At 53.0% G+C, this 15,055-nt stretch overlaps 1 protein-coding gene across 8 annotated transcripts in view; it reads right to left on the reverse strand.

The window, feature by feature from the left end:
- Positions 1 to 9,263: 9,263 nt before the first annotated feature.
- Positions 9,264 to 15,055, reverse strand: part of DAG1 (dystroglycan 1) — a 54,796-nt gene continuing 49,004 nt past the window's right edge. For all 8 annotated transcript variants that reach the window (XM_045505943.2, XM_074344892.1, XM_074344894.1 and 5 more), the window contains one exon: positions 9,264 to 14,100. In XM_045505943.2, the coding sequence (XP_045361899.2) occupies positions 11,701 to 14,100 (2,400 nt within the window). In that variant the 3' untranslated portion in view covers positions 9,264 to 11,700. The remainder of the gene's footprint in view (positions 14,101 to 15,055) is intronic.

The following is a 15,055-nucleotide window of genomic DNA, read 5'->3' on the forward strand; positions in this document are numbered from 1 at the left end:
CTCCCCGCTCGACTCGCGCCGCCGCCTGCCGCTGCGCATGCGCGGCCCGTGCGGCCCCCGCCCCCAACGCGCGCGCGCTCCCGCCAGCCCTTGAGGACGCGTGTCCATGAGCCAGCGGCGGGGTCGCCGGGAAACAGCTGCCAGCGCTAGCGCATGCGCCCTCCGAGACCGACGCGGCCCGCCTGTGCTACCTTGAGCCCAGTAGGGGCTGGCGGGAGCGTCCCACCTAACCAGGATTGGAGGAACAGGGATCATGAGAAGGGGCCATGGTGGCGTCGCGCCGTGCCCTGCCCTAGAGTCAGTGGCGCTTTCTGACCCAGGGAACTCGGGAATGGGAGCTCTCATTTGGGTAACTTCAGTGTCCCGGCTGGCAGACTTCGTGGGGACAGACCTCAGAGAGGAGGACCAAATGTGGCATCAGAGGATATTTAGGAGTTGGAAAGACAAATTAACCAGAGTGTTCAGAGGCGCAAGGTCATGGAAGGACAGAGATAAAGGATGCTGTGGGATGGGGCTGGTTAGGAGGGTTTCAAAGGCCATCTGAGGGGTGAAGAATTTGTCCAGATGGTGCAATGGGAACCATCTGGGATTCACGCTGAAATCAGGTCTCACAGGACAGGAGTCTTAGGAAGTGTCCCTGAGAAAGGTGGAGGGTGTGTCAGGGCTGGCCTGAAGCCAGATGGAAGGCTGCCTCAGCAGGCCCTGGGACAGTGACCTTGGGGATGGGAAAAAGATGATATTTCTTAGAGGCCTTGAGCTGTGATTCCCAGAGACTGTCCAGATGAAGGGCTGCAGGCTGGCTCTGCATTAACCCGAGAGCTCACCAAATTACTTTTCTACTACCTCACTCTTGCAGATTTCACTGTTTGTACACTACTCAGGGTAGTCTACCTCCTGGCTTCTCACACAAACCTGTGCTTTCTTGAGGGAGAATATTTCTTAGAAGATCCAGGCTATATTCCAAACTATTCCTAGCTTCGTAAATCATGGCTGTGTAGAAGAACTTGAGAAAACTTCAACTCATTTTACAAACCCATTTAATTTTCCTAATGATGAATGTACCAAATGGGATGTCAGCCGTTCTAACCTGACCTGGAATAATCCAGAGACCTCAAGGAACACTGATAACCAGACTGATGGACAGACTTTGGCTGGGCCTTCCCATGCACTCTGAGCTGCTCAACCTCTGGGAGGAAGCTTCTGTGAAGCCTCGATGGCTGACTACCTGACTGACTACCTGGGATGATGAGAGCCTCTCTGCCTATGTAATGTTGGTCTTCACTGTTTCCCTCTGTGTTTGAATCATCTTTGTGAGTGTCTGGTGACTACACGTGCATATCTAGGCTCCACAAGGATCCAGATCTCAGCCCTGCCATTTCCCAAATGGGACCATGACAACCGACTTAGACTCACCAAGCCTCCATTTCCTAGCCTGCAAAGTGGCCTCTCTGGTGGATGGTCTGGGATTTGAGGGTTTTGTGCCATACCTTTTCTCTTGGGGAAAAACATATACACAGACACTAAGGACAGACCAATGACGTGAGCTTGGCCCAACACAGGCCCCTCTGGCTTCACAGACACCAGTCAGCGAGTGTGGGCTGGGCCACTTGGAAGCAGGGGAGAGAAGGATGTATATTTCCTGGTTTTGTAGAAGCCACAGGAGCTATGGCTTTCCACAGATTTAAATCAACATGCCCCTGGTTCCAATGGGGATAATTAGCCCTACCCAGCCAGTGGGCCTGGGGAGTTGTCCTCCTCAGAGTGGATTCCTGGCTGTTAGCAGACCTCCAGGGTCTCTGCTGCCTTGGTGACAAAGGACACAGTACAGTAGACCCAGGAGGACCTTCAAGTATGGGTTAGTGGTGGCCCTACCTTCCTTTCAAACTCTTAGTTCCGCTTCTTCTGAGAAACACCCCCAGGAACATGCCTGCCCTGTCCACATCCACCCTAGCATTCAGTAAAGGGACTCCTGCTGACCATGGGATGGTGCTGGCCTCTGGCTGTCTGGAGCTCTGATTTGGTCTCTCATTTTTATTTGCTGTTCCAGGGGTTGTTTCTTTCCTCTTGACCTAGAATGGGGGCTGTGCAACAGCAGGACATTGTCTGGTTTGTCCTATCCCTTGGACTGGCCTTCAGCAGGGCCTCAAGGGCTAATGGTTGGGCTGAGTTCTCCATGCAGCTCTGAGCATTTCCCTCACTGAAAAGCACCCCAGAAGGACCTTTGGCTATAGCTCCTGTACCACCACATTTGGATTGTTGATTTAATGAATAATAAAAAGGATGCTGAGGTTGTATCCAGAGTTTCTCCTGATGGAGGGGTCATAGGTGAACTGTCTGTACTGACCTAGGAGAATTCCTCGGCTTGATTTCATGACAAGTGAATGAATAAATCTCTCAGTTTGTGCAAACCAGCTGTGTGGCATATCCGGTACCATTCCCTCCTGGGTCCATCTGCTGCCTGGCCAGGGACAGGTTGGATCTGGAGACCTTGCAGAAGTTTCCCAGATCCCTAAACTTCACTTGCCAAAGGTACCTTCTTCCCACCTCAGTGTAACTTGTGACACATGGCAGTCATTTGGGAGAAAGGCCAGATGGGAGGAGAATCAGTCCACTTGCCAAATCAGAACTGATGGATGGGCATATGTCTGCTTAATTCTCCAGTCTGTGCTTTCAAACACTTAAAGAAGACCGGCGAGAAATGAAATCAAGACAAAAATTCATCCAGGTAGGAAAAGGCCCAGACAGAGCCAGTCAACTGCTGGGATCTGTGGAAATGATTAGTCATTGGAAGGCAAATCTTGGAAGAATGAAGAGATGCAGGGCCTCAGGACCTACACCCGGATGCCAGCTGGGCCACGGGCAAGGCAACATGCAGGTAAGCCCAAGTTGAGGAAGGGCAGAGTGCAGACTCGGAGGCTTTCCTGCTTCCCCACACAGTCCAGTTCACACTGGGATGCTACTTTCAGCGTGGGCACCTCCACAGGGAGGCTCAGGATCCCAAGATGAAGATGCCAGTGGTGGTGAAGAATGACAAAATCTACAGGCAAGAAGGGGAGTAGAGAGCATGGAGATTGAAAGAGAATAAAGAAGGATGACTGAGGACAGTTCTGGATGATGTGCTGCCATGAGCTTTGGACTGTTCCAGAAAGGCTGGGAGAGCCGGCTCCTGTCTCTGGGCCCCGGTGAGCTCTGCGCTCTTCTTGTCGTTCTAGTGCTGCTGAGGCCTATCTCATCTCCTAATGAGAAACAACTCAGGAAGTTGGCTCCCTGTCCCCACTCCTCCTCTGGGGTGGAGAAATAGAACTGAAGAGGAAGGAAAGAAGCCCCCAAAACAGGTTTCCCTCCTGGCTGAAGTTTGTCAGCACCACCCATTAACATGGGGAATAAGGCAGCTCCCCAAATAAGCCTCAGGCTGATGTGAAGCTACAAACAAGAAACCTGATCTTTGTCCAGCTCAGCAGCCCACCTGGCCTGGCCAGGACAATTTTGCTTGTGCACTAGGATCTTCAGATGACCCACATCACTTGAAAAAGTAGGAAAAGGGAACAAAATGGAAGGTGTAGAATTTGCTTGGTGCCTTGTCTGCATAATTCCTTTCCTGTCGCAATGTGCAAATCTTTACTTGCATTATGTGAAGAAAGCCAGTAAAAAAAAAGAAACATCCGAAATGTTTATCACCAGCCTAGCCCCACCGCCCCTGAATTGTTCCCAAGAAAGCTAATTAAGTCCCATTGCTATTAGAGTTATGTGCTTCCAAAGGCTTGTTGTGACAAGAAAAAATAATGAAGAAGACATGGTTTCTCCAAGTTCTAAGTGTCCAAGTCAAAACATGCTGCTTTCCTTGCCCCTCTGTCTTCCTCCAAACAGCCTCCAGGCTGGCTTTGCCAATCTCATTCAGACATACATGCACACTCACCCTCCTTCAGCCAGTGCTTACCCAATGCCTACTCAGTGCCAGGCCCAGTAAAGACTGTGGGACCTGCCCTCAAAGAGTTCAGTTAGCACAAGGGGAGAGACAAGCACACAAATGGTTTCCCATAAACTACAGAAAATGCTGCCTCAATCTCTGTAGCAGTCCTTCCCACTAGGATTCCAGTTCCCATGGACTTCCCTCCACCTACATCTATTCCATGGATGGGGAGATAGGTGGGGGAAGGGGTGGGGGTGGAGAACAGGCCCAGGTGGAAACTCATGTCTGTATCTCCTCTCCTAACCAGCCCATGGGTCCTACTCTAAGCAGCAGAGGTTCAGACGTGACCTGGACAGTTCCTGGGAAGGGGCAGCTAGCTCAACCCATCCATCAGGCTCAGTTCCACATGTCTTAAGGAAAGTCCTAAGGTGACCCCCCCTCCTGACCCCCTCTGTGGTTCTACTACTACAAATCCAAGCCCATTACTGAGAATCACCCTTTACCACTAGGAATTTCAGGCCATGGACATAGCTACTGTCTCCACTGAATTTCACATTTGTCCTGACCAGAGTGAATTATGATAGGGTTTGTTTGCCCAGGAAATTTCCAGGAGCCATTGGAACAGTTCCTGACTTCCAGGAAAGATGGACAGAATAGCGCAGGTCAGTGAAACAAAACTTTTATGGCAAATAGAAAGGTCCAGAGTCCCTTAGGCCTCTGCTAGGATGGATGATTTCAATTCAGTTAAATTCAATTTAGTTAGATTTAAATTTCAGTTAAATGTGGCACTTTTGAGCCTGAGAGCAAGGATAGCATCATGCTTGACCCCAAGGATGCAGCAGAAACCAAGACTGTTGAGCCTACTCTGCCCTCACAGGGCTTGCAATCTCCAAGTTTGACCTCTGTTTGCCTGCTGCTCAAACAGGCCCTGGACCTGGAGGACTTGACTACTGGCCCTCTGTGCAGGACCACTATCACCCCTTGTAGCAGTGGGTGTGGCCAAAGAATCACCAGGCCAGGATGTCAGGGCAGAAGTTGCATTCAGGTTTCTCCAGGTTCTGGCCTGGGCAGCAACATCTGGGATACCACTGCTAGTTATGTATTAATAACTCCTCCAGCTGGGAGGCCTGACACAGGCATCAGCTTTCTGGGAAGGCAGTCTTTCCAACAATAAGCTGATAGTGCAGACTGAAGAATTCCTAGTAAAGCTGGACAAAGGACATCCTCCACTTGCCACCAAGAGCAGAAAGGCCATTGTTCCACTGAGCCCCCCCACCCCCAATCTTTGCTCGTTCCAACCAAGCCCACCCTCATCCCTGGATTTGCTCCAGGGATCTTCTTGGGGCTCACAGGGTGGCTGTGTCCCTCTCCTAGCGCTGCCCTGGCTCAGGGCCTCTCTGAGGAGGCTGGATGTCCAGGAGTAAGCTGATGTGCTGCCTGGGACCCAGGGCATAACTTGGGAGGCACAGTGGCTGCTGAGTCAGAGCCACTGGGGACACAGTAGATGAACCCTCAGCCTCTGGTTTGCACTCTAATCACTGGCCTCCTCTCGACCCCCTGCATAAATATACGCTGTGTGCTCCTCAGACAAAAGCAGGACTCCATCCCCTTTGTGTCTCCCAAGCCCAGCTCCTTGCCCAGCCCAACCAGGTACATGTTCCCTGAGAGTGAGTTCATCCAAGACAGAGCTGGTCCTCTCCTCTAGGCACACCCAGGGACAGTCTGCTACCACCTCCCGGCAGGACCTCCCCACCCCTGCCATCATGGGCTGGAGCCAGTCACTTTCTTCACCTTTCTCTCCCAAGACCTTTTACAACAGGGGTGCTGAGGGAAGTGGGGAGTGATCCCTGGAAAAGGAGCTGGTCTGACCTGAGCTCTCAGCCATTTTGGCAAGCCCCAAACCTGGGCTCTGCCCTCTACAGCCTGATGTTGCAACACCATGAGGACACAAGGCAAGAGTGCCTTCAGCCTTGGCCTGGGGAGCTCCAGCCAGCTGCCAACTAGATGTTCCCTGCTGTCCTAGTGCATGCCCAGGACTGTGGAGACAGCTTTGGGTTTTGGGCAAGGTATTCCCTGAGGCTTCAGGGTGCCCCCACTCCAGGGTCAACCCAGAAAAAGGGTCATCTGCTACCCTATCCTTGTCTGCTTTTAATGCCAAGTGTCTTCCCCCAGGGGCACAGGAGCCGCCTGGCTTCCATCCAGAACCCTCCCATATCCCACAGCCGTGCCCTCAGGAGCTCTCAGGCTGGAGGAAAGGGAGACACAGGGGGCATCCAACAAGGGCTGTGTGCGGGCCCCGCGCTGGCCTGGAGTCATACAAAAGCTAAGGCGGGAGTGGGCAAAGTCCTTATTCGTTCATTTCTACAAACATCTGAATTCAAGGTTTGAGGCTGGGCCCCAGGAATAGAAGCCATCTAGAAGCCTGGGACCCAGACTCTTCCCTTCTATTCTCTGCTAGCTTCCCTTTCCGAAGGAGAATGGGCGCAGCGAAGGACAGGCTCCAAACCCAGCTCCACGCGCCCCAGTGCCCTCAAGGTCTGTGCGGCAGTGGCTGAGTGAGAAAAGATCGGCCCTTTAAACCTCGGGTCGGCGGCCTAGCTTACAGCGGCTCTAGGCAGCTAGCCTTACAGCCTTAGCCCTGCCCCACAGATCCGCCCTCCTCCAAGCCTCAGTCCAGTACCCAGCCGTCTCGGCTCTTCTCTACGCCGGGTTCCACCCGCCCACAGCCGGCCTCTCCCAGCTCCCAGACTCTCCCCTAACCCGCTGTGACTTAACTCCGCCCACAGCCCGGCTAACCCATTGTTGTCAGGTTTCGTCTAGCCTCTGGCGCCACCTCCTGGGAACTCGCGGGCACTGTCTTCCATCTTCGGCCCAGAGCGCCTGGCGATTGGCCCTCGACCAGGCTCACATGGGGGGCACCCGGAACCACTACCACGGTTGAGAGCTGCCCCCATCACCGCCCCAAACCAACTCAGAGGCACCTCCTGGCACACGGAACCTTCCATAGGGACACAAACATCAAGTTTGCTCCACCCCAGCTAGGACTCCGGGGTCACCACCACCAAAGGTGAAGGCAGTGGGGCTAGTGAGGGTCCCAGTGACCAGGTCTCTCTCTATGCTGCGCTTGCTCTAGGCTGCCCTCATGTGCAGGAGCACCCCACTCCCAGCAGAAGGGGACCCTCACTTTGAATCTCTTGCCCTATCTTCTCTGGGTCCGCTAGGGTCCCCATAAGGGAAATGGTACCCTCATCTCCCAGTGGGGGCTTCAAATAATTCTTTGCTGCTCTACAATATGAACAAAATTTTACACTACAAAAAAACCTAAAGTGTTTGGGTTACACTCAGAATTGAACCTGCTTTGCACACAGAACCTGGACCCTTGCCCTCTCTGGGCATCAGTCACCTTGCCTCAGGAGGGTTATCAAGAAAGTAAGCAAAGCAGGAGGAGTAAGTCATTAGCTGATCTGTATTTTTAAGATTCAGTAATATCTTACAAAGGGCTTGAGTGTGGCGGTCCCGGCTTTAGAAGAGCTAGGGAAGGGCCTCTTCTAGGAGCTTTTTCTACCTGTTGAGAAAAAGTGGAGGCGGATGAGTCATGTGGAGCCTCCAGTCTAAAGTGCTAAGCTGGTCGGGAGCACCTAGACACCCCAGTATTCTCCAGCTAACACCTTGGCCCAAGGATCTTGGCCCAAGGGCAGTGACTTTATACTAGGAGAATGAGGATTCTTTTAGCCTCGCTTTAATTCTCTGCCCCTTTTACAGGAAGATGTGTTAGGGGTGACTTGTTATCCCACTTCCACGCCCTGCTTTCCAGTTCCCAGGGTTTCTCATAATCCCCTGGAGACTAGCACTGTCTCTACCTCACAGATGAAGAAGCCAGGCCAAAGGGATCCTGGGAACTTGCCCTGGGTCAAAGGCGAGTGGGGGAAGGCAGATTTTTGTGGGTCAGACAGCCCCCTCTCCCCTCCCCTACTGTGATCTTTCTTTCCTGCCCCTTCCCTCCACCACCCTCTCTCCAGCTTAGAAGACCGGAGTAGACAGTCCCTATCTCCACCAAGGAGAGGTCACAGAGACCTGGCAGGAGTGCTGCAGGGAAAGGGTCTGCCAAGTCAAATATCAGACATTCCAAAGGAGAGTAGGACACGGCAGGGGCCAGAGGCCCTTGTGGCTCCTCGTCTTCCTACCCTGCTGACCTTACTGTTCTCTGCTGAAACCAGAGATCCCTTTACCAGAGTTCAGGACAGTGAGTCCACTCATAACCCAGTGGCTTCAGCTCAGACATTATGCAGAACTTCCTGAGGCCAAGAGAGCAAGGGCAGGGTCACTTCCTGGGCCCCTGCTGCTAGGTCTAGGGGGTGAGATTTGTGTCCCTGAACTGTGAACTGGGGACAGCCTTCCCGGGCATTTATTTGTGGTATTCGTTGTGTGATCTCCCCACTTTGGGACTCAGCTCTATCTGCAATATGAGACCAGTCTTAGCTTTGGGTCTCGAAGGTTGTGAGCAGAGAAGCAGCCTGGGGACTGTAGGTAGAGATGGTGAAGACCCTGTGGGGGTGGGAGTGAGTCCAAAAGAGGCTACAGTTGTTCTGTGACCAGTGACCCCTGATACCGCCTCTAAAGACACAGCTGCTGCATCCCCTGCTTCCCACACCCTGGGCAATATCCCAGGACAACCTGCTCCTTCCTGGACACTAAGTCACACTAAGCCTTCCCAGCTGTCCTGTCCATCCCAGGCAGGGCACTTAGAGGCAGGCCCCCAGAATCTATAGGCCAAATCGGGGTAGAACAGCCTGGCCAGAACCCACTCTCCTCTTCTCCCCACTCCAAGGCCAAGGCCAAACCTGCCTTGAGACTACCTGGGAGACTTGCCAGCCCCAGCCATACAATGGTGGGCGCAGGAGCTGGAGCCAGGGGAACCCCTAAGTTCCCATCTTCGCAAGGGCCCAGCCTGAGGGACCCCTGCCTGGGAGCTGCAGGAGTTGATCCACTCTGGGGCAGACAGCCTGTTGTAAGACCTTTGCCAACATCCTCCCCTCCCACTCAGTCTCATTGGGTTTTTTGCCCACTCCCCTCCACAAACCCCCACCAAAGATGAGGAAATTATGGTTCAGCTGGTTCAGGCATAAGAGGTGCTAAGGAGGGTTCACTGATTGGCAGAGCTCTGACAAACAGCCCCACCGATCCCAGAGGCACAGAAATGGTAAGGCTATGAAGGCTATCTGGTCAGCTGCTCAAAGGCCACCTCCAAGTGGGCCTAGCCAGGTCCCCTCTTCCCTCTGCCACATGGACTCCAGTCCAACCCTACACTCATGTTGTGCAGAGGCCAGGAAATAGACGCTTGGAGGCAATGGCATTGTAATAAAGACACTGCTTTTATTTAGTTCGATATGTTTCTATACAGAATGCAGAAAACACATCTTAAAATCATATAGAAGGAAATAAAAACACGTCAGTGGTTGGTGAACACTTGAATATGAGATTGGCTCTCTGTCTTAAGAGTCCAACGACCATTGCCAGCCAGGCGCTCAGGGGAGGAGGCTGCCTGCAAGGGCATTGTTGCTGTTGTTATTCTGTTCACTGCCCCATTGCCTCCTGTCGCTATGGTAACAGGCCATTCTGGGCCAGCCACGTCTCTGCATGGCAGTGCCCAATGGTGGGGTTGCTAGGGGCAACGGAGCTATTTGGAAGGCTTTTCAAAGCCCTCACCTGGAACATTGCGAATTATTTTTTGATGAGGTCATCAAAAATAATCTCACCAGGTCAGATCCTGCTTGTGCTCCTGAATCTGGGGGCACTGGGGAAACTCCAGCTTGCATCAGGGCTTGGAGGTACAAGGCCCAGTCCCTGGAGGTCCATGAAGCCCTCATCTACAGGCTCCCCCCACAGGGGCACTGCTCACCCAACCAGGGGGCAGGGCAGGAGATAGAGGCTGGGCCCTGTGGGAAAAGGTGCAAGGGGGAACACCCTCCAGAGAAGTGCAGGGTGGAGACCCCTCCCCTCTGACTGTCACTCCCCCGCCTGAGGCAGCACACACGAATCCTCTGCAAAACGGTCAATATGGCTTAGAAGTGGCTGCTTAGTGGTGTGCAAAGGGAGCCTGGGTCCACCCACCCGCCCTCGATCACAGAAGGGATACATTATTGCAAAAGGCATTCCTCCCTAAAAGGTACCTAAAATAACTCTCAGACACCAAGAAAAGTCATGCTCAAAATGGTTTCTTCCAAAGGAGGAGAATCAAAGCAGAGTGGGTGCCCCTGAGTCATGGGACAGAGATGCAGATGGATGGACGGAAGTTCTGCTAAAAAAGGCAAAAGAAGCCCCAGTGTAATTCCAGAATTTAAACCATTAGGAAAAGAAGGGGGGAAAAAAATCAAAATGAGCAAAGCCGTCAGTTCCATGGAATCAACACTAAGAGCTTGTACAAACTGCTGTAAGCATCACCGTTTTTAATCTTTTTTTTTAATAAAACAATTTGAGGCTGTATAAAAACTTTAGTAAAAAATTAGCTTTGAGAGCCCACAGATTTTTACTATGAACTATTGCTGGCACTCCTCCCCAGCCACCAGACCTTTCCCAGCCATTCAGGCCCAAGGCCTGGGATTGGAGCGCCAGAGAAGAGGGGTGGGGTGGGTCAGGGTGGGGCTGTGGACTATTGGGACAAAGCGGCCAAGGTCAAGTGAGGAAAGAGCATCACATGACATAAAAATATTGCATCTTCACCAAAATGTCCCCCACTGAGTGTTTCAAAAACCATGATATTCCTTTTAGGAGGGGAAAAAAACACACAGAAAAAAGGTAAAAGAAAACAGGCTGATGTTATGGTCGAGTCCCTCGACCTCCCCAGGCACCCCCACGAGCAGCTAGCCCACCCTGGAGCACCTAGGTTGGGGGCCACGGCCACCACTGCCTCTTGGAGTCCCCTTTCCATGGAAATGAAGACCCCTTGGTGGTGGGCTGCTAGCGTGCATGGGGTGGGGGTGTGGATGTCCATGGCCCAAGAGGCCCCTCCAGCTTCCAGCCCCTGGCAACAGTGGGACAGCAAGCCCAGCACCAGGGCCCTGGCCCCTGAGCCAGGGCCAGGAGGCCCCCAGTCAAGCCCTGGGTTATCAGAGCAACCAAGTTTACGTAGTGTGAAAAAATAGGATTCCTTTGATAAAAAATACTGTCCCTTGGTCTTCTCTAAGTTTGAAACACCCTGGGAGCTTATTTTTAGCAAAGCAATTTCCCATACCCACCCAAAAATTATACATACAAGTTTAGGTAAACAGCAGATTAAATGTAAAAACTTAACCTTAACTTCTGAAAGTCCTCTGAATTTAATCTTTAGCTACTGTTTTCCATGTTACATCCTGCAGCTAGACACACGTGAATAGAAAAAACAGTACAGTTAGTGTTAAAGGCAAAACGCAGAGAGCTGGGAGGCGGCCCAGCACTGCCTGCGAGTTCATTCCCAGTTTCTCGCTCCCTTCATCTACCTCTACTCCAAACGGTGCTTTCAGAGCCAGCCATCAAAAACGCAGCGAAGAATTTTCTATGAACAAACAAAAAGCTGTTAGGCAAAAAAAAAAAAAAAAAAAAAGTAGAACTGTCCCCAAAGTCTCTCCAGCTGCTTTGGGGTTTAGGAGGACCAGAGAGGGCGGGCTTGTCCAGGCCCCATGTGTGTCAGTGTGTGCTAGGTCAGGTGTCGGCTCCCAGTGGGCGATGGTCTGCAGGCCACCGGTCTCCACAGACAACTCCACGTTGTCTCCAGGGCCCTGCCCTACCCCTGCCTCCACCCAGGCGCTTGTGGGTTAAGGGGGGACATAGGGAGGGGGTGACCGGTATGGGGTCATGTTCTTGGGACGGGAGCCCTTGCCCTCCATGGGGGCTGTGAAGGGTGGCGGGGGCTGGTAGGGAGGCGCATTGGGATCCTCATCCCGCAGGGGCGTGTACTCTCCCACAGTGTCCTGGTTCAGAGGAGTGGTCTCGGGCACACTCTGGTTGGGGTACTCAGGAGGGGGGAGGGGAGCTTTTTCCTCCTGCAGGATAAGTGGCATGCTGGAGGAGGGTGGGGGCTTTGAGTCATCCAGCTCATCTGCAAAGATGATAGGCACCCCCTTCTTGATGAAGGTGGCCTGGTCCTCGAGGGTGAGCTTGCCCTTCCGCTTCTTGCGATAGCAGATCATGGCAATGATGCCGGCGATGAGCAGGATGGCTGCAACCACCACGGCCGGAATAACCGTGTGCAGGTAGACATCGTCCTCGCTGCTCTTCTCAGGGTCCCTGTCTGGCACTTCTGTGGGTGGAGCCTCTGAGGGCACCCTCCTGGGTGGCGCTACAGGGACAAACTGTAGATGACGGCAGCTGCCAGAGCCTGTCACAGCAATGCTCATGGCCTTGAAGTCGGGCTCCAAAGCATTGGAGAAGGCAGCCCGAGGTCTGCCATCATCCTCAGCAATTCTCCGGCTCAGCCCTGTGATCTGCTCCTTGGGGCAGGGCTCCAGGGGCAGGGTGTTGTTGGTCCATTCTACCACGATGGAGCCACGGGTGATATTCTGCAGAGTGATGGTGCTGCAGTTGCGGTCCCCAAAGGCGAAGGCCAGTTTCTTCACCAGGGCAATCTTCTTGTGGATGTCATTCACCACTGCTGCTGGGTCACCCACAAACTTGGCCTTGAACCGTGCAGGAGCCCTGTCCCCTTGAGGACGCTTATGGACATGGATCTCGAAGGCATCCACAGCTGATAGACCCCCTTTGTCTGTGGCGTGCATGAAATATTCGTGCTTGCCCACGTGACTGCTGTCGGGCAGGCCATACATGAGCTGGCTGTTGCTGTTGAACTGTACCCAAGACTTCTCGCCTACCAACTGCTGCTCCCGAAGCTTCAGGGTCAGCTTCAGCTTATCAGTAGTGGTGTCCTCATTGTCATAGAAGGTGTCTGATGGGATCTTCACCTCAAAGTAGGTGCCAACCCAGGCATCTACCCTGTCGATGTGGTTCTTGAGCTCTGGGCGCTGGTTGGGTTCTCCTCCACGGGGCATCCCACTGGTGGTGGTGCGGATGCGAGTAGGTGGGGAGGCGGTTTCCAATCTGGTGATGGGAGCTTTGGTGGTGACCCGGGGCACCGGTCGGGGTGTCCGTGGCTTCTTAGTTGGCCTTCGAGTTGTGGTTGAGGAGTCAGTAGAAGGCGTGGCTGGTTTTGGTGTGGATACTCGTGGCTTCTTGGTGGTAGTCGTGGGAGGGGTAGCAACAGCCGTGGGCTCCACATAGCCCGGAATGGTCACAGTTGGGCGGATCTGGCCAGGAACTGTGGTGCCGGCTTCTAACACCCGAGTGGGCTGGATGGGGCCTAGGGTTGGGGTCTGAATAATGGCACCACGAGTCCGAATGGTGACTGTGGGCTTCCCAGGAACAGGATCCCTGACTGGAGGAGCCATGGTCTCTGTTGGAGGAGCAATGGCTGGAGATGTGGGGGTAGGAACAATCCTGGATGGTGGCTCCTGGATGGCCGTGGTTGGGGGCCCAATAGCAGTGACAGGTGTGGGTGTCGCATGAATTTGCCTCCGGATGCGTTTGGGGAGAGGTGGCTTCTTGTTCGCAATGTGCCAACCCACCACAGGGTAGCCAAGCTGGGCAGACATAGCACCCTCCCTGGCAGGGGCCTCCACACCACGAATGTCAGGCACACTGTTTTGGTTCAGGGAGCAACCCAGCTTCCAGGAGAGCAGGGCCCCATTTTCTACCACCTTTTTTGCATTTCCCGGGCCAGCCATGAAGGCCGACATATCAAACAGTCTGTTATTCACCACTGGCACCAACTTCATATTGTGAAGCTCCACTTCTGAGAAGCTCTGCATCCTGTGCAGAAGGTCAATCCTTTGCTTTGGGGTCATCTTGGTAAGGTCAGCATCCAGAATTACTGTCAGGACAGTCACAGGCTCATCAGCAGCACAGACAGATGACACCGCCTCACCAGGGTCTGATGATGCCACCCGCATGGACTGTAGCTCACTGTGGTCTTCAGGGTAGACCTCAATGGAGAACACACTGGAAGTCTGGGGCACGTGGCTCCCGTTGGCTCCCAGGCGTGCAGCGATCACTGAAATATAATGCACACCCTTATCGGTGTCAAGGGGAAGGCCCTCCAGGGTGTGGCTCTGTGGGTCCCAGTGCAGCCAGGACGGCAAGGCCTCCTTCCCTGCTGCTGATACCTAGAAGAGACATCAGCATGAGTTAAGTGCTACTGTCACTGCATAACGTGAAAATGATCACAACAGTCAACCACTTGCCTAGCCTGAACTGTATGACAGGCCTGAGGTACAATTCAGAATTCCTACTGGAGGAACCAACTCCTCTCTCCTGGAGCTCATATACCTGTCACAAAAAAACTGGGGCTGCCAGATGGGCTAACATAGAATGCAAATGATTCAACCAAGCCCACACAGTGGGGAGACAGCACTGCTGGCATTCAAACACGTCTCAACCCAGAGAATGCATGCCATGGAGCTCAAGAATGTTGCAGGTTCTTATGCCAGTGACATGCCCTGCCACTATTTGCCCACCTGCCTACAGAATCAAACCTGACTGCCTCATCCCTCAGCTCTCCTTTCCAACCTCACCTCAGGCCTCTCCACTGCCCTCTGCAGACACCACAACTTTGCTCAAGTCATATGCCTGGCCTAGGGTACTTTTCCTGCCCAGAAGTGGAAATGCACAGGTCTGGGTGCAGGGACAACTCAATGCCCCCAAATGACTCACTTTACAACTATCACGTTACATTCAAGTGTACTGGGGCACATTTGGTTAGCAGTATCTAATGTCTTATTTAACCCTGCTTTTCAAACCTCAAGAAAAATTGCAATGCCCATGGTGAGGGAATGGCAAATTATTCTAGAAGAGTGTTTATCAAAGGTATTCCAAGGAGCTCCAGTCTCTCTAAAAGAGAGTTCTGTAGCCAACTAAGTTTGGTAAACCCAGATCTCACCTCTGCCCTTGGAAAGCTGAGGCACAAATGCAGGCCTCAGCTTATTCCCTTATTCCACCCAACAGCACCTCCAAGACTAGTTCAGGGTGGAAGTCCTTTTCCCCAGCAACATACTGGTAATACGTAAAGCACCTGAGGGAATGCCGCCATAGCAGCTGACAAGAGGAAAACAAGACCTGCCT

This window comes from Camelus bactrianus, chromosome 17 (genome assembly GCF_048773025.1).
Source record: "Camelus bactrianus isolate YW-2024 breed Bactrian camel chromosome 17, ASM4877302v1, whole genome shotgun sequence".
Lineage (NCBI taxonomy): Eukaryota > Metazoa > Chordata > Mammalia > Artiodactyla > Camelidae > Camelus > Camelus bactrianus.